This window comes from Macaca fascicularis, chromosome 16 (assembly GCF_037993035.2).
Source record: "Macaca fascicularis isolate 582-1 chromosome 16, T2T-MFA8v1.1".
Taxonomy (NCBI): Eukaryota; Metazoa; Chordata; class Mammalia; order Primates; family Cercopithecidae; genus Macaca; species Macaca fascicularis.
Genome location: NC_088390.1, coordinates 83,807,981 through 83,826,786, shown reverse-complemented (window position 1 = coordinate 83,826,786; position 18,806 = coordinate 83,807,981). Strand labels below are relative to the sequence as shown.

The 18,806-nt window shown below is 56.4% G+C and overlaps 1 protein-coding gene across 6 annotated transcripts in view; it reads right to left on the bottom strand.

Annotated features, from left to right (window-relative positions):
* SEPTIN9 (septin 9) overlaps window positions 1–18,806 on the bottom strand; it is a 215,261-nt gene that overhangs the window by 96,309 nt on the left and 100,146 nt on the right. For all 6 annotated transcript variants that reach the window (XM_074020661.1, XM_065532052.2, XM_065532055.2 and 3 more), the window contains one exon: window positions 1,993–2,637. In XM_074020661.1, coding sequence (XP_073876762.1) covers window positions 1,993–2,221 — 229 coding nt within the window. In that variant the 5' untranslated portion in view covers window positions 2,222–2,637. The remainder of the gene's footprint in view (window positions 1–1,992; window positions 2,638–18,806) is intronic.

Sequence of the window (18,806 nt, the reverse complement as noted above, 5' to 3'; positions counted from 1 at the left end):
TCAGACCTGCTGAGACGAATGTGCACTCCACATGCCCGTGAAAGCATGAGGAGCACTGGTCTCCCCCCGACCCACACCCTCTCCAGGCCCCACGTCCTCCCAGCCCCCAAGCCCACTGACCACTTGAGAACTCTCATTCAAAAAGAAAAACCAAATAGAGGTTGGATGGCTCATGCCTATAATCCCAGCACTTTGGGAGGCCGAGGCAGGAGGCTCATTTGAACCCAGGAGTTTGAGACCAGCCTGGGCAACTTAGTGAGAACCTGTCTCTACAAAAAATTTTAAAATTTAGCCAGGCATGGTGGCGTGCAACCTGTGGTCCTAGGTACTTGGGAGGCTGAGGTTGGGGGATCACTTGAGCCCAGGAGGCAGAGGTTGCAGTGAGCAGTGATCACACCACTGCACTCCAGCCTGGAGGACAGAGAAAGACCCCGTGTCAAAAAAGTCAAAGAAGATGGAAAGTAGGGACTTAGAGAGATGTGGAAGCAACACAAGGGTCCACCGATGGAGGAACAGCTATTCAACACAGGTGCATCACACAACAGAATATTATTCAGCCTTTAAAAGGAAGGAAATTCTGCCCCATACTACAGCATGACGGATGAACCTTCAGGACGTCATGCTGAGTGAAATGAGCCAGACACAAAATGGGCCATTATTGTATTTTTCCACTCACACAAGGTTCCTAGAGTGGTCAAATAAGTTCATAATAAAGACAGAAAATAGAATGGTAGCTGCCAGCAGCTGGGGGAGGGGCATGGTGAGCTTGTCTAACGGGGACAGAGTTCATTCTGGGAGGATGAAAAGGGTCCCGGAGATGGACAGCGGTGGCAACTGCAAAACACTGTGAATGTGCTGAATGCCACGAAACGTACACTGCAAAGTGGCTAAAATTGCACATTGTATGTTGTGTATTTCACCACAATTAGAAATAAGAAGAAAAAGGTAAATCAAAAACCCACACTGTACTGTTTGTCCAACCCTAAGAAGGCTTACTGAACATAGTATACTGAGTTCGGATCCTGTGCCCAGAATCGGACCCGGCTCTAGAGGGGCTTCTGACCCAGCTGGCACCTTAACATAGCCCCATGGAGCCACGATCCCTGCTGGGGCCAGGGGGCACACTTCTGAGAAGAGAGCCAACTATGTCCCACAGCCTGGCAGTTCCGAACAGGCCCTGCGTCCCACAGGACTGGCACCAATCCCCTGCCCGTAAGCTCCACGTCAGCACAGCTCTGGGCTTGAGCCCTCCCAGGACACTGCTGGAGCCCCGTGGCCTCTCTCCTCTCACCAGAAGGGCACCCCCAAATAAAACTGTGTGCAGGTATCACAGAGTCCCCTGGTCCAGGAACCCCTTCCCAGTGCCCTGAGTGTTTTATCCTGCAGATTAAGGTGCTCCTCATGTTCCCCTCCCTCTGCCACAACCATCCCTCCTGGGGGAGGAGGAGCAGGTCATGAGCTCCGATGCAAGCCTCGGGAGGCATACGTCCCTCCTCCCTTCCCCAAGCCCTCGGACTCTGCTGGGCACATCCAGGCAGCCTGCAATTCCTCAAGCAGGAGTCACCGGAATGTGACAGCCCTTCCAGGGGTCTCAACCCCACCCTGTCCCACACCCCTGCATGAGCCTGCCCTGGTTCCTGCATGGCTCCTCATTCTCCAAGTCTCCCAGGCCCTCCAGGGACACACAGCAGACAGAGGTCCTACCAAGGCCCATGGTGACCAATAAAGGAGGCTTTTGAAACCCAGAGAATCTTTCCAAACTCTCACTCAAGTCCCACTTGGAGCATCCTGGCATGTTCCCATCAGGCAGAGAGAGCCACAGCCACCTCTCCTGAGCTTGCAGACTCCCACCCCCATGCATTCCATTCTTTCTGGGTCTCCAGGGTAGCATCCCCCACCCATATCCAGCTTCTTCCTCCAAGATTCTGTGGCAAAGCCAGCAACCAGGTCCCCATCACCACCGCATCCAAGACCCAGTGCTCTGCGACTCACCCTCCTGGCTCCGGGGTGCAGCCTCAGCCACAGGCGCCTGGGGCTTGGGCTCCAGCCTGCTCTGCAACTGAGACACGGGGGCGGGCTCTGAATTCTCCAGGGTCTGGGCTGGGCTGGGGGCGGCGAGCGCCTCGGCAGGCTTGGGCATCTGGATCTCCACCCTCTTGGGGGCTGCGTCGGTGGCAGGGGCAGTGGGCACCTCGGGGATCTTGGAGGCGGGGGGCTCCATCCTCCGGTGGGCTGACTCCTGGGGTTTGACGAGGGTGATCTCCGTCCTCCGAGGAGCTGGCTCTGGCGTCTTGTGGCCCAACACTTCAGCCCTCTTGAGCCCAAATCGGGACGGCCCGATGGCCCCGGCGTTCTCCACCTGCTTGGATGAGATGTCAATGGACAGCTCGGTGCGCCGGGACACCGGCTCAGCCGCCTTGGGGCCCGAGAGCTCCACCCTCCGCAGGGATGCCTTGGGGGAGCGCTGGCTTAGGGAGTCCACATGGCGGGCTGAGGGCTCTGAGTTCTTCACGCCCAGGTCCTGGAATTTCTGGGTGGAGCTGGCCACAGTGGCTCGGAGTAGGGGAGTCTGGACCCTCCGGGGTGGGGTGGAGTTGGGTGTCTCAACCTCCTCGACCTCAAAAGATCTCTTCAAGGCTGAAAAATAAAGAGAGGGAGTACAATTGGTGAGTGGACGGCTCGGGAACACTCCGGCATGTTTCCTGCTAAGGAGCAGCAGAGGAAGGCAGGCAATGCTGCGCTGAGGGCCCCGGGGCTCTTTCTGTCCTTCACGTCTCAGCAAGCAGAAGGGACAGCCTCATCCTAAGACACCCACAGCAAGCAAAAGGGACAGCCCCATCCTAGGAGACCTGTCATGAGTTCTGGGGCAGAGATGCAGGCTGGAGCAGGAAGACGCTGCCCATCGTGTCTGACCATGGCCACGGTGCAAACCACATAGCCTCCCCCTCCAGCTACGTCTACACAGGAACGTTCTAGTTCCAGAGAAGACTTTTATTTCCTTCTTTTTTTTTTTTTTTTTTTTTGAGATGGAGTCTTGATCGGTTGCCCTGGCTGGAGTGCAATGGCACCTCCTGGGTTCAAGCAATTCTCCTACCTCAGCCTCCCCAGTAGCTGGGATTATAGGCACGGGCCACCATGCCTGGCTAATTTTTGTATTTTTAGTAGAGATGGGGTTTCACCATGTTGGTCAGTCTGGTCTCAGCCTCCTGACCTCAAGTGATCCACCCACCTCAGCCTCCCAAAGTGCTGGGATTACAGGCGTGAGCCACCACGCCCGGCCTTGATTTCCTTCTTGTCGCAGCTGTTTTTATCCCTCCTCACCTCCAGCCAAGGCACACACCCAGACACCAGCAGCAAACACCTCTACCACCAGCCACAGTGGGGGACACACCTCCAACAATAAGTGACCACAACTGTAACCAATCAGAACCACAGTGAGGAGAAAACCCCATCAAGGACACCAAGAGCGAACACTGGAGCTTTCAGTGCCGGCGAAGCGCCGGGCTTACTGCGCTCATCACATCTACAGCCGCTCAACCCTGGAACGTAAAAAATACCAATACCCCCAGTACAGATGGGGAAAGTGAGGCATGGGGTAGACCAAAGCCAGACTGTACATCAGGCTGATACCAGAGCCCAAGGTTCTAACCACTTGGTTGTCCGGCTCCCCCAGCTTAGTCCACAGGAACCAACTTTCTCAGTCATCAGCCTCTCCTGCATCTTCCCATCCAATACTTCAAACCCATGCAGTGATGCCAACCACCCAGCTCCCACCCTGCAGCCATCCTGCCTCTTGGAGGCACCAGGGTCTGCTCCCTCGGAGGCAGTGGGGACGGTACCTGGGAAGTTGCCACCTCCACAGTCCCCACAACCGCACTCCAAATGAGAGCCAGCTGCTCCTGGTTATTAGGGCCAGAGCAGGGAGGGGCCCACATGGCAGGCACATTCACCAGCTCCTTCCCTAGGCCAGGCTCCCAGCACAGCTCCCCCAGCAAAGCCCCCCTGGAGACCCACAGTGCCTTCCCCAGGCGCTCCCTGCCTCACCAGGCCAGAGTCCAGGTCTCATGGGATCCCACCACTGCCTCCCCTGCCCACAGGAAAAGGGATGACAGCTGGTCCCCAGCCCCCAACAATAGCTCTCCAGGACCATTTCAGTGCCGTCCCCTCACCTGTCTCTCTTCCTCCAAATGCACTCTGGCACTGGGGAGGGGAAGAGGAAGCCCAACCCCCTAATCCTGGCTGCTTCAGCTGCCAGCTTCCTGGGCAAGGCACTCCTGTGGGCGCCCTCTCTAAGCCATGGGCACCTCTCCTTCTTGGTGGACACAGACAAAATCCTGGGTCACTAAGCTCAGCCTCCACCAGAAGCTGGGCAAGGAGCCGCGTGGACTCCAGGGAACTCTCAGTTGTCCCAGGCCCTGTCTCAGCTCCATCACTGCCCTAGAGGATATGGGCCTGGCGTGGCCAGAGCTGTTCAATTCTCAAGAGAGTAGAAATCTGGATCTTTATATGATATCTCCTGATCCTTAAACGCTGGCATAAAACAAAACAAGCCCTTTTTAAAACACCAAGCAGCCTGGCTGACATGGTGAAACCCCACTTTACTAAAAATAAAAAATTAACTGGGCACGGCGATGCTCACCTATAGTCCCAGCTGCTCGGGAGGCTGGGGCAGGAGAATCGCTTGAACCCAGGAGGCAGAGGTTGCAAAGCTGAGATCATGTCACTGCACTCGGCCTGAGTGAGAGAGCGAGACTCTGTCTCCAAAAACTAAAACTAAAAATAAAATAAAACACCACAGGGCTAAACAAAATCAAATCCACAGGCTGTATTCGCTTGTGGGTCCAGCCATGACCTCTGACTGATCGCATGGCTGCAGGGCAGCAGGATCCTGAGCCCCAGGATCAGGGGTGTGCCAGGTATGGGCTCCCACCACGGTGCCACTCTGCCCCTCTGCCACTGCATGCAAACTGCTGGCTCTGTTCAGATTCTGCAGAAGCCCCAGGGCTCCAAGGGAAGATTGAATGTCCACTTCTACCAGCCAGAAAGCCCAGAGTTCAATGCCCAGAACTGAATGTCATAAGATGGGCTTACCTAGCTCATTACATCTACACCCGCTTAAACCTGGGCTGTAAAGGATATTATTACCCCCCATACAGATGGGGAAAGTGAGGCATGGGGTAGACACAGAGCCAGACTGTACAATGGGCTGATGCCAGAAAGTGCAAAGCTTAATGCCTGGGTCCTCGTGTGGTTCCCAGGGCCTCCCATGGTCCTCTGATCTGCCCCCTGCCTCCTGAGCACTGTACAAACTGTCCCCACATGGTGTGCCGCTGTCTTATGGGCGTTGTAGAGCAGAGGCCGGCTTCCAGGTGTCCTCAACATCCTTCCGTGTGGCCAAGTTGGAGAACAGAAACTAGACAAGAGAAGGCCTTGTCCCAGGTCCAACCCAAGAAAACAAACGACCTTCCCTGGGAGATCCGTTGAATCCCCTCCTTGGGGAGTCCCCTTGGAGACACCCCCCAGTGGCCAACTCATGATTCAGGACCCTGCACCAAAGCAAAGCCCTCCCTGGTGTGAGCTTACAATTGAGTCTACAGTGTGGATGCAGTGATTTATTCCAGCCAGACCAACACGCACAAGCGGATCATTCTAGAACCAGAGCCAGCCCCTCCCCCAAGGCACTCCTCCTTCCTCCAGTTGTCTGCGTGGCTGGCGCCTCACCACCTTGGCCATCTGCGCAAAATGTACATGTGTGCCAGTCCCCAGCCGTCCTCTCATCTCTTTCAATGCTTGGTGTCTTTTCATGGATGGGTCCCTCCGTCCCCACTGGCTGGCCTCTGTGCTTACTGTCCAGCTCTATGATCTATCTGGGTGTTCCATCTAGCACCACCCCCATGCCCACTAGCTCTAAGTAAGCTCTGAGAGAGCAGGGGCTGTTCCCCCCGCAGGGACCACCCCACCATCAGGGCGGCGCTGCTCAAAGGTGGGTTTGTTCTAGATAACAGCCAGGAGATCTCGCAGCCTCCAGAACTTCGAGAGAATACAACTGTGTGCTGGGAGAACAGTGAGAACAGAAGATGTCCCATTCCGGAGGTGTCCATCTTCCCCAAGGAAACCATGTCCCAGCTGGAATGTCAAGAAGGTGACACCTAAACGAAGAGGTGCCCACCCTGGCTCAGGCCATGCCCCAAACGAGCATGCCACCGCCTCCTCCTCCTCTTCTTGTGAATCCTCCTCAAAGCCAAGCCCACTCCAGCCCCCTTCCCAGGGGGGCTGGCCTCCCACACAGTTCACACCACCCCCTCCCCACATCATCCTGGCCATGTCAGGACTGTTGAGATTGGCTGCAGGGGGTGTGTTTGGGCTCCCTGGGAACAGAGTTGAATGTCCTCTACTCCATGACACCATGCTTTCACAAGGCCTCAGGTGCTTCTAGAAAACCTACTAGGCCAAGGCGTGGTGGTTCACGCCTGTAACCCCAACACTTTGGGAGGCCAAGGTGGGTGGACTGTTGAGCCCAGGAGTTCAAAACCAACCTGGGCAACATGGCAAAACCCCGACTCCACTAAATAATATAAAAATTAGCCAGGGTGGTGGCATATGCCTGTAATCCCAGCTACTCGAGAGGCTGAGGTGAGAGGATCACTTGAGGCCAGGAGGTCAAGGCTGCAGTGAGCCATGATCACACCACTGCGCTCCAGCCTGGATGACAGAGTGAGACCCTGTCTCAAAAAAAAAAAAAAAAAAAAAAGACAACCAAAACCTACTAAAGGCCGGGCGTGGTGGATCACGCCTGTAATCCCAGCAGTTTGGGAGGCCAAGACAGGCGGATCACCTGAGGTCAGGAGTTCGAGACCAGCCTGGCCAACATGGTAAAACCCTGTCTCTACTAAAAATACAAAAAATTAGCCAGCCATGGGGGTGGGTGCCTGTAATCCCAGCTCCTTGGAAGGCTGAGGCAGGAGAATCACTTAAACTCGGGAGGCGGAGGTTGCAGTGAGTCCAGATCGCGCCACAGTACTCCAGCCTGGGCGACAAAGCAAGACTTCATCTCAAAAAAAAAAAAAAAAAAGGCTGGATCACAGGATAGGCACAAGCCCTGAGGGAGCTCCCAAGGAGAAGGGACACACTAGACCTTCACCCCAATTTCAGCCTGCGAAGATTCACTTTCATCTGAGGTTTTGTAAAGGGTTGACTAGTGACCCCCAAAAAGACATGTCCAAGACCTAACCCCAAGAACCCACGAATGTGACCTTATATGGAAAAAAGGTCTTTGCAGATGTGACTAGGGATCCCGGGATGAGACTATCCTGGATTTTGGATGGGCTCTAAATCCAGTGCTCGGTGTCCTTATAGGAGAAAGGCAGAGGGGGACTCGGGACACAAAGAGACACGGCGGAGAGGGCTAGGTGATGACAGAGCAGACACTGCAGAGATGCTGTCGGAGCCAAGGAGTGCCTGGGCCAACAGAAGCTGGAGGAGGCAAGGAGGGGTCCTCCCCTCAAGCTGTCGGAGGGAGTGTGGTCCTGCCAATACCTTGATTTCAAACTTCTGGCCTCCAGAACCACGAACGAATCAATCTTTGTTGTTGGGCCACTTGGTTTCCAGCAATATGTTCCAGCAGCGCCAGGACACTCACAACGAGACCCTTGGGAAGATGAAACCCCTGGGCTGCACAGTGGCCTAGGGTCAGTATCGCTGGTGTGGTCACTCACTCTCCAGCCCAGCCCCAACTCCACCACAAACACACTCGACAAACGGCCCACTGTGGGCCAACGGACACGTGGCCACTCCAGAGCTGCCGTATCAGGAGCCCAGAGGAGTGAGAGCTGCCTCCTTCCCCCTTCTTGGAGTTGCACAAAAACCCCAGATGGTTGGAGAAGTCATCGGAGGAATCACATCACTCTAGATTCTTGTTTCATTGCTGGGATATTTGGCGATGAAACAAGACCATCCCTGCCAGGGATGCCTCATGGGCAAACGCCTCCCCACGGAGGACGCTGTGAGTTGTACCCAGCCGGGAAACATTAGGAGATGTCTGTCACCAGGCTGGCAGAACAGGGTCCCCCAGAATCTCCTCCCCCATCAGAGTCCTAAAACTACGCCCTGGGTCCTGCACTCACACACAGTCGCCCCTCTCTTCCCAACGTGCAGACCTCCTGGGAAGCCCCTTGCCACCACCCTCACGGGGAAACCGGCATAACCAACCCTGGGGCAGGTCCTTGTCACTTTACTTGTCTCCATCTTCCCTATGGAGGGAGAGGCAGTCAAGGGGTATCCCCATTAACCTACAGAAGCAAGAGTGTTCGTGAGCTTGTCATTTTGCAGATTTTAGACCCCTATGTGACTGCACAGATCCGCAGGCCCGACTGGGCACATTCAAAGGACCCATGTGGTAGGCAGGCGCACCGGACGGCTTCCTTCTCTGTCCGCAAGGAGTTAATGCAACCGAAGGACACAGAAGAGGCTCCCTGCTGAGAATCACAACTGTGGACCATGCACAGTGTCAGAAAGATGCGGGGCCAGGTCACGTTGGGAGGGTCCCCATGCTGCCACTGGAAGGTAAAACAGTGTCACCCCCACCACAGGGCACGAGGTTCCCACCTTTGCCAGCCGTCTCCTTCATCTGTGAATTCAAGTCCCCTAAAGGCAGACTCCAACCTCACAGGCTCCCAAAAGCCTCCCTTGGTCCCTTCTCCACTCCCCACCGATCTCAATTTGCTCCAAAAGCCTGAAGACCATTCGTGTGCTTGGGCCCGCTTCTGGGAATTTATCCCAAGGAAATAATCAGAAGTACAGAAAGATTTATGTACGAGGACACTTGCATCAGCATTAAACTCACAAACCCTGGAAACAATCCGGGTTTCCGCAGATTTTCTAAACCCATATGTCAAAGGCCTGCACCGTCATCAAAATCACATTTTTGAAGATGAGAAATGCTGAGAATATTAAGTAAAAATAGCAGGATACAAGATGTATACGAAGATCCTAATTCCATTTCATACACACATGTGCAGTTTGCACGCACACACGCACTCGCACCCGCGCAGAAAATAACAATCTCTGGACGGAATGAATGGCGGTGGGTGTTGTTCATTACAATTTCCTGCCTTCTGAGATGCTTCTACTACATGGGGATCACTTAGCATTTTCAGGGAATAAAACCATCGATATTGTTCTTTAAAAACACACCTTGGTACTGGCTGGGCACGGTGGCTCACACCTGTAATCCCAGCACTTTGGGAACCCGAGGCAGGAGGATCGCTTGAGCCAGGAGTTCAAGACCAGCCCGGACAACATGGCAAGACTCCATCTTGGAAAAACAAAATTAAAAAAAAAAAAAAAAACACACACACACACACAGACTTTGGTGCCAACAAACTGGAGGGTGTGGATAACTGCACGCTGGCCCATCCCCATCCCCACCTCTGGAAACACATCCCACGGCCCATGAAGGGCATAGGGCTTCTCCTATCCTCAAGCACCTATGGTCTCAGCTGCGACACAAAAAGAGGCCACAGTGGGCCATCCTCCAGATGCAAACTTTCCCCTCCAGGCCCATGCGGGGGTCGAAGCAGGAGCAGCCTGGATCTGGGCCTGTTTAGAGAGGAATGTGCCGCACAAGGGACCATTGTTAAGGCCCGTGCTCTGACCGCAGGCTGCCTGGCAAACCGCTCCCAGCTCCCGAAACCAGATCAAGCACTTCCTGGTGCACATATCAGGACTCAGTCTGGGGAGGGGATACCAAGCGACCCACAGGGCCCTGCTCCAGCCTGGGACAAATGTCATGCAAAGAAATGCCAGAGCCTAAGGTCAGAACAAACTCATGTGCAGCTAAGCTCTCATAGGAGGGAGCAATGTGGCCTCTGCCCAGGGCAGGGTAGAATTCTGAGCTCAGGTTCCAGGAATGCTAGCCCTGGTCAAACTGGGTCTCCCCTGAGCAGCAGCAGGTTCCGTCCCTGAAGAAACACTGGCTACCTGGGAAGCAGGGTCAGGGCTGAGGGAACCCAGACAGATAGTGCCAGGGAGCAGGGAGGCACCGCCCTGTACGCTACCCTGAGCCTGCAGGAAAGACACAGGAAAACCTCCCCTGGCAGGTAACGCCCCATAACGCTTAAGATCTACAGAGCGAGTCCAGCAGCATGTACGCCGTGGGCATGCTCCTTGTCTTCACTCTCCTGTGATGCTGGACCTTGGCACAGGTCCCTGATGTGTGCAGGGTGGGGTGGGTAGTCGGGCAGGGCCTTGGCGCTGGCAGAGCGGGGTCCAGTTGTGAAGGCTCCTTTGCCTCCTATTTATCCAGGACTTGGGGGATGAGGGCCAAAGGCCTGGTGTGCCTTCGAGGAGCTTAAGGACCACCCCAGGGCTGGAGACAGGATGTATGGACCTGCACAGGGACTGTGCTCTTTATTTCAGGGCTCAGAGCAGGAGACCCAAACAGGAGAGTGACATAACCACAGTCTACCCTGAGCCTCAGGGTCCTCAGGGTCCTCCTACAGGAGGTGACAGGGTAATAAGGTGCCCCTGAGGCCGGGCGCGGTGGCTCTTGCCTGTAATTCTAACACTTTGGGAGGCCGAGGTGGGCGGATCACCTGAGGTCAGGAGCTCGAGACCAGCCTGACCAACGTGGAGAAACCCCGTCTCTACTAAAAACACAAAAATAGCCAGGCGTGGTGGTGCATGCCTGTAATCCCAGCTACTCCGGAGGCTGAGGCAGGAGAATCGCTTGAACCCGGGAGGCGGAGGCTGTGGTGACCCGAGATCGCGCCATTGCCCTCTATCTGGGGCAACAAGAGCGAAACTGTCTCAAATAAATAAATAAATAAATTAATTAAGATGTCCTGGGTGCAGGCACGGCACGCGGCAAGAATGACTGTTGCCGGTGTAATTACCATCTCCTGGGTGTGGGGGTTGTGCATGTTGACATGTGTGGTCACCTTGCTGGTGGCCGAGGCTGTCCTGGCCTGCCACCAATCACACCCACTGACTTCACATGGCCTATTTCTGTGTCTCCGCCCAGAGCCCTTCCTAGTGCCTCTGCCCTCAGAAGGCTGGAAGGAGTGAACAGTGCAGTCCTTGGCCAAGAACTGAAGTATAAAAACCCCAGCTCCCTTCCCCAACCCCAGGTGGGCCAAGGCTGGGGGCACGGTCTGCAGTCTCCCTCTGCTGTGCGGTATGGGGGCTGGGCAGCCACCTGTGGTCACAATGAGCTGATGAGGCACCCTTTATTGGCTGGATTCCCTGCCTGACCCATTCCCACACTCGGGGATCCCCTGGTGTCCCCTCCCACTGAAATCCCTGTCTCAGGACCTGCTTCTGGAGGGACACAAATTAGCCCCACCCCTGGCCTGGGCTGCTTGGTGGAGGAGGGAGGTGGCTCCTGGGGCAGGTGGAGCAGGCTCCGGACAGGGAGGAGGACACAGTTGGGGTGATGGGGAGGGGAGTGTTCTCAGGAAGCAAAACAGTCCAAAAGGAAGGGCTTAAAAATAGGTGCAGTGAAGCTGAGCAGAGCCTGCAAAGGGAAGCCAGGAAACAGCAGTGTCGGGGAGGGCGGCCCCCCGGTTCCCCACACAGAGCCACGTTTGTTTAGGGACAGGGACAATGTGAACAGAAGGTAGAGTCCACATCAAGGCGGAGGCGCTCCCTCCTCAGAGAGCCGCACCCAGATAGTTCAAACCTGCCGAGGGTCTAGGAGAGAAGAACTGGGGTGCCGCCACCTCCAGCTCGGTCCCTTTCCCAGTCCCCTTCCCCTCTGCCTTCCCAAGGCCAGGCCTGGCTGGGCCACGGGCTAGCAGCTAAGACCCGCCTTCAGGGCCGGCCCAGTCTGCAGGAGGCCAGCTTGGTGGCCAAGGGTTACCGACTGCCCAGGCTTATCTGCACACGTGGCCTGTCGACTGAGGTCTGGGACTTGGGGGCATCATCCACACAGCCCCTGCTCCCTGACTCTCCAGTTGGATGCAGGCCTACATTTCAACACCCTGTAAGATTGCAATCTTACCAAGGGCCTGACCGGTGCCTCTGGACAAGGAGGAAAAGAACCATTTCCACCAAGCCCTGGATGGAGGTGCAGGAAGCGTCAACAGCATCCCTGCAAACTTCAAATGCACCAGGGGGATCGGCACCCAGGGAAGAGCCACAGGAGGCCACTCAGGGTGACCATGAGGTCACCCTGCCCCGTCTGACGGATTCTGATGACTATCTTTGCTCAAGGGTTAGGAGGAGGCTTCTTTCTCTCTGCCTCTGGCAACCCTGGGCCCGAGAAGTCCCAGGCACTCTGGGGGTCCTTCCTGCTCATCATAGCCCCACCCAGGAGGCCTGGCTCACTCCGCAATGATGATGTGAGAATGAGCAGGTCTGCCTCGTGCCAGAGCCTGTGGTTGGATTTTCGGCTGAGGCCAAGAGAAATAAACAAGCCTCCTCCTTCCCTCTGCACGCTACAGGAAGAGCAGCTTGCTGGCTGCAAGGGGACCCTCCACCCTGCCTATGGGGCACAGCGGCCCACAGTATTCCTTCCCAAAACGGAGCCCTGGCAGCCCTGGGTCCCCCTAAGATGGAACACAAAGGGGTGGGCAGCCGACCTCAACAGTCAGCCCTTGGGATTCCAAACCTTCTCTTATCCCCCAACTTTGTGATGTTAATTTCTCCCTGGATAAAGCTCTCAGCAACCTGGCAAGCCAGCACCAGCTGAACCAGCCCCAGCTTGAACCAGCAGCTTTCCCGAGCCCAGCTACACAGCCAGAAAGGAAAAGAAGTCCTACGGATTCCTTTAAAAGTAGCTTCCAGAATCTGCTATGGTGTCCGCAGGGGACACTGGCACCAACTCTGAGTTTACTAAACGTAGTGGTTTCAACAGTGTCCCCCAAAACGATATGTCTGAAGTCCTAACTCCTGGAACCTGCGAACATGATCTCATTTGGAAAACGGATCTTTGCAGATGCAATTAAGGTAAGGATCTCAAGGTGAGATCATTCTGAATTCAGTGGGCCCTAAATCCAATGGTGAGCACCTTCATAAAAGACAGAAAAGGAGAAAGACACACAGGCAGGGGGAGAAAGTCACGTGGAGACGGGGGCCAGAGATCAGAGATGGTGGTGATACGTCTGCAGGCCAAGAAACGCCGGGAATCTCCAGGAGCCGCCGGAAGCTATGTTTGTAAGCTCCCAGGTTGTGGCATCTGTCACAGCAACCCCAGGATATAGACGCCAGGAACAGAACACAGAAAACAAAGCGGAGGAGGCCTTGAGCCTGCTGCGGCCACTCCCGCCATTCCGTTCGACTCCCTGAGTGTCCTGTCAATTCTGAAGCCCCTTCTAGCCACGGATTCACTGGTTCTGGAAAGGGGATATGGGTGGCCTGGAGCTGGTCTAGCCTGGCAGGAGGCAGCCTCGCCCCACCGTCAGCCATCAGCTCACACAGGCCCTTCACAGCAGGCAAGCGCGTTGCCCCAGCCTCGGCCGGCCCTTCTCCTGCTGGGTCCCATCGGCCACAGAGCTTTCTGCTGTGTCTCCTCTGGCCCAAGGGGCCCATACATCCAGCCTTCCCGGGACAATCCCAGCTCACATCTGTTGTCCCACCGTAGTCATTCAAGGGTCCCTTTCACTCCCAAGTGTCCCCTACGGTCGCCCTACCTGGGGCCAGAATTGTGCCCCACCAGAGAAGGGTCTTGGAGTAACCACACCCAGAGTCAGGGAGCCACCTCGTAGCTGTGCCAGGCACCTGGGACAGCCACATAGCAGCTTCTGCTTCAAGCCATCTCTCTTTATGCAGAGCAGAACCAGGACTACAGTAAAGGCTCCAGAGGAGGCCACCACTCGCAGGGCCTTGGGTCCTGTTCTTGAAAGACAGCCTAGCCTCCAAGAGGGCCACAGCGACTAATCTGGGACGAAGGCCTCTCTGTGCCTGCTCCCCCCATCTACCGTGTGCCCCTGGTTCCGGCAGCCACAGGGTCATTCCAGGCAGACTTTAAAGTCGCGCTAAGTTGCTGGACTTCCTTTTTTCTTTACTAAATCAGTTATGGGAATGGGAGCGCATCTGGCACACACTCAGACGTGATGCACTGGTCTAGCGCTCCCCCCACCCCCCACCCCCGGGTTTTAAACCAGCTGCTGGCTGCTCCACTAGGAGCAGATTGAGGGGAAATGGGCGGAAGCCGCAGGGGAAGAGATGTGAGGCAGATAAAGAGGAAGAATTTCCTGGCTGGGGTGGGGCCACCAGGGCCTGGGTGAGAGGGCCGCCCACCCTCCCTCCCTCCCTCGTGGAAGGCAGCAGAAGTGTGAGGACGGATCTGTGTGGGACGGTCTAGGTGTGGCCTGCCTGGGGGTAGGAGAGGGACCAGATGACCTTTCAGGTCTCCTTGGGTCAAAGACTCCCTGATAAATGGCAGTCGCTGAAGGCAGGAGGGAGGCCCTGGGAAGTGACTGACTTCGAAAAACCACAGGCTGCAGCTCTGAGGGCCTCAAAGGTTAAGTACGGAGTCCCCCAAAATGAGGCTTTCCTCAGCTTTAATCCACCCACGTCCTTTAGGTGCCCCCAGACACCCCGCCAGGGCCTCTCTGGCAGCTCTCCGTCCTCGACTCTGGAGACAGAGACACGTGATGCTGGCTCCAGGTCTGTCCATAGCCCCTCGTCCCCACCAAAGGGTGGCCAGCCACCTCCTCAGCCCACCGCTTGCCCCTCCTTCCCCTCTACTCCCCACCCTCCAACAACAGCAGACACTTCCCCAAACACTCCTTTGCCCAAACCCCGGGCTTCACGCATGCTGCTCTTAGAAACACATCCCAGCTCCCCACAAGGAGCCAGCAAGGCTGTCCTGTGATCCTTTCCACGGACGGGAAGCTCTGCTGGGGACCAGGACCCGGGCCTGGAGACCCTGAGGAGCCCGTTGGTCAGTGTCTGTTCCGAAGCCCGGGACTGAGCTGCCAGGCACAGGCAGCATCGGTGTGAGGGTCCAGCCTCCCGGACAAGCTCTCCCTTGTCTGTTCCCAGACCTGTCACTGCACACACAGGTGGTGACCATTCCTGATCTGCCTGGGCAGATAAGCCACCCCTCCCTCCCTCCTCATCTCATTGTCGATGAGGGGAAATGTTACAAGCACTTAAAAAATGGGAAAAAAAAAGAAAAAGAAAAAAGAAAAAGCCTAACACCAGGGGCCACTTGGCCCAGGTGGAGCCTCCATTAATCACGGGGCTCTCTGTGTTGTGGCCCCAAGGCGGGCAGCAGATGGCCTCTGCCCTAGCCAATATGAGCTGCAGCCTAATTACAGGGGATGGTGACCCCAGGGAGCAGAGTTCAGGCTCTGTTCATAGCTGCACCCAGGAGCCAGCTGCTTCCCAGGCCTGCAGAGCCAGGGGAGAGGTGTGGGGGACCAGCACTGAATGACATGACCCAAAGCACACCAAGTGGGGCTGGAGGTGAGGGCAGAGCCACAGTGGTCACAGAGCCCCCATGTGAACCTACACGGATCCGCCCGGTTTAGGTTCTGCTGAACTCCAGGGTGAGGGAGACCTGGTCTCCATCCTCAAAGACATGAAGAGGTTGACAAAGAAGAATCACAGATAAGAGGGGGTGGTGGGTCTGCTGTGTAGGAGAGGCCGCAACTGGACGCAGAAGATTCCACAAGGGGTAACCACAGAGAGGCAGGGCCACCAGAAGACGGGCTGCCGGCTGCTCCAAACAGCCCAGGGTGTGACTGAGGGGACTCTCGAACTCAGCCAGGGCCCCTCCTGCTCTGAGACAACGCACCTGGGAAACTCAATCAAGCCCAACTAAGAACTTGAAAAGCTCCCTGGAAACCTAGTGGGCAGGGCGGGCCCCTGGGGGGACCCCTGGTATACCCCGAGAGCCAGACACAGCCGGGGGGCCCCACACTTCAGCCCAGAAGACTCGCGACGGAGGAGGGGCCGGTAGCCCAGGGAGGAGCGGGCACTGAGACCAGAGGGGCCAACAAGAGAGGGGTCTGGGGTAGGGGGTAGCTGCTGAGAAGTCCAGGGAACGGCACCTGCCTTTGGAGAAGTGAAGCTCTGGGAATAGGGTTGGTGAAGGGGGGTGGGAAGGGGGAGGTGGGGGGTGGGAAGGGGGAGGTGGGGGGTCGGGGGGTCAGGCTAGATCAGGCACCCTCCCCAGCAGCAAATGCAGGAGCCTCTGGAATCTGTCCACAGAAATGACAAGTGTCCCGCTCCCAGCCCTGTTCACACACTCACCCATCAAGAGTGGCAGAGAGAGCCGCCTCTTACCATCCACCGTGGGACCTGGACCTAAGCGGAGGTTTCTGGAGGGGCAGGTCCAGGGGAAAGGGTCTCCTCAGAGGCGGCTGCCATTCAGAGGGCCCGAGATAAGAACCTTATCATGCCCTCATCAGACAGAAGAGATCCGCGGTCTCTTCGAACCTGGTCTCCTGCTCCGCCTGCTCCCTCCACTCACCCCAAGCCTAGAACATTCTGCTTCGCCTAAGATCAGCTGCTGCAGTGGACTGAATAGTGACCCCCAGAAGACATGCCAGAGCCCTAGCCCTCAGACCTGTGAATGTGACAGGAGCTGGAACAGGGTCTCTGCAGATGCAATAAAGGATCTCAAGATGAGAGTATCCTGGATTTAGGGTGGGCTTGAAATGCAATGACAAGCGTCCTCACAAGACACAGAGACACAGAAAACGCCACATGAAGACACAGCAGGGAGTGGCATGATGCATCTACATGCCTAGAGGCGCCCGGGAGCCACCAGAAGCTGGGAGACAGGCCTGGGCCGGAGCCTCCCTCAGAGCCCCCAAAGGATCAGCCTGGCCGACACCTTGATTTTGGACTTCCGGTCTCCAGAACCATTTTTTTTTTTTTTTTTGAGACGGAGTCTCACGCTGTTGCCCAGGCTGGAGTGCAGTGGCGCGATCTCGGCTCACTGCAAGCTCCGCCTCCCGGGTTCCCGCCATTCTCCTGCCTCAGCCTCCTGAGTAGCTGGGACCACAGGCGCCCGCCACCGCGCCCGGCTAATTTTTTTGTATTTTTAGTAGAGACGGGGTTTCACTGTGGTCTCGATCTCCTGACCTTGTGATCCGCCCGCCTCGGCCTCCCAAAGTGCTGGGATTACAGGCTTGAGCCACCGCGCCCGGCCTTCCAGAACCATTTTAAGCCCCCAAAGTTCGTGCGGCTTTGTTCCAGCGGCCCCAGCAAACTGTCACGGGGGTCTTCCTCCCCTCCAAAGCCTGGTACCCGAAGCTCCCCAGCTATCTGGGCTAACCACACCGACCCCAGGACTTTCAGGTCACACTTTCAGGTGTGTCTCGCTCTTCTGTTTAACCTTCTTCAGTGCCCGTGCAGTCACAGCTTCCAGGTGGTGGGCAATTTATTCTTCTCTCTCATGATATGAGTGCTCTGGGCCTCCGAGTGCTCATCTGCCCTGCACTGAAGGCTGAAGCTAAAATCCTGGAGAGAACTGACCCCTTTGGTGGGCAGGGCAGGCACTGTGCCCCCAGCATGGCCAGAGGTTAACTGGCTGAAATGTGTCCCCATAAAGTGTCTCCCCTTTGCCCGTACTTTCCTTCCAAGTAGGGAAGCAGAGAGGCCTCCCGGATCTTTCCCCCAACCCCCCGGGGCAGGGAGCCTGTGGTCACCTGTCCGCGAGGATCAGCTAGACAGACAACTACCCCCTCCCAGGCCACACCTCATCAACAGAGGGCCCCTCAATTCTGCTGGTGGCCTATGAGAGAAGGAAAAACTGAAGGAGTTGTTACAGTAAAAGCTCCAAACCCTGGTGCCAGAGAGGCCCACGGCTGAGCAAGGTGCCCCCACCCCCACTGCCCTGAGCTGCCAACTCAGCCCAGCTCAGCACTGTGACCTCTGACCTGCCTGCGGGCCACGGGAGCCAGACCTGCCAATCAGCATCTCCCGGATACCCATCTTGTGAAGTCCCCAGTGGCTGAGCGTTTCCCAGCCCTTCCCGGACAGCGTGGGCTACAGGAGACATTGGACAGGAAGACAGCCAAGCCTCCACTGCCCAGAAACTGCCCGGGCCCATTGCAGCAACAGGGACCCACCCACCAGCATGAGGCCCCTCTGCAGGAGGGGTGGGGTCAGGAGAAAGAGCCTGTGGGGCACAGGGCTGCAGGAGGAGTCATTCTTCTCTTGATTATATCGCAGGTTTCGGCTAAGTTGTCCCCGGCTTGTATGGGAAGCCCACAGTTGAGGGACTGTCTGGACGTGGCATGCAGGAGTCACAAGGGCCATCTACACCCCACCCCGGGCCAGGCAGATGACCTCTCTGGTCTCAGTTTCCTGGTGAGGAACAGGAAGGGCTGGACCGAAAGATCCTTTCCAGCCCGGACATGGAATGACCCCACGAGGGCCACGATGAGGTCTGTCCCAGCTCCTCACACTAGCTCAGGCCAGCAATTTCCAAAGGCACAGCCGCAGGGGCCTCGGAGCAGGAACTAGGAGGACCAGCCCGCTTCACCCTCCTGGGCAGAGGTCAAGCATCCTGCCTTTGGCCCACATTCCTTGTGGCCAAAAATGCAGAAGCAGGCAGTGCTGGCAGAGGCACCTGGACCTTTGTGCAAAGCAGAGGCCCCACCTGACACCCCAGGCCTGGAGCAGGAGAGAACCAGCCCGGGCCTCGGGTGCCCTGACTACCAGCGACCAGGGAACGCGACACTTTCCAGCCTCTGCTTCCTCATCTCCCAATCCCAGGGGGAGATTAGATTGGGTGATGTGTTTTTCTTTTTGACAGAGAACTTTTATTTATTTTTATTTTTATTTTTGTTTTAAGAGGGGGTCTCCTGTGGCCGGGTGTGGTGGCTCACGCCTATAATCTTGGCACT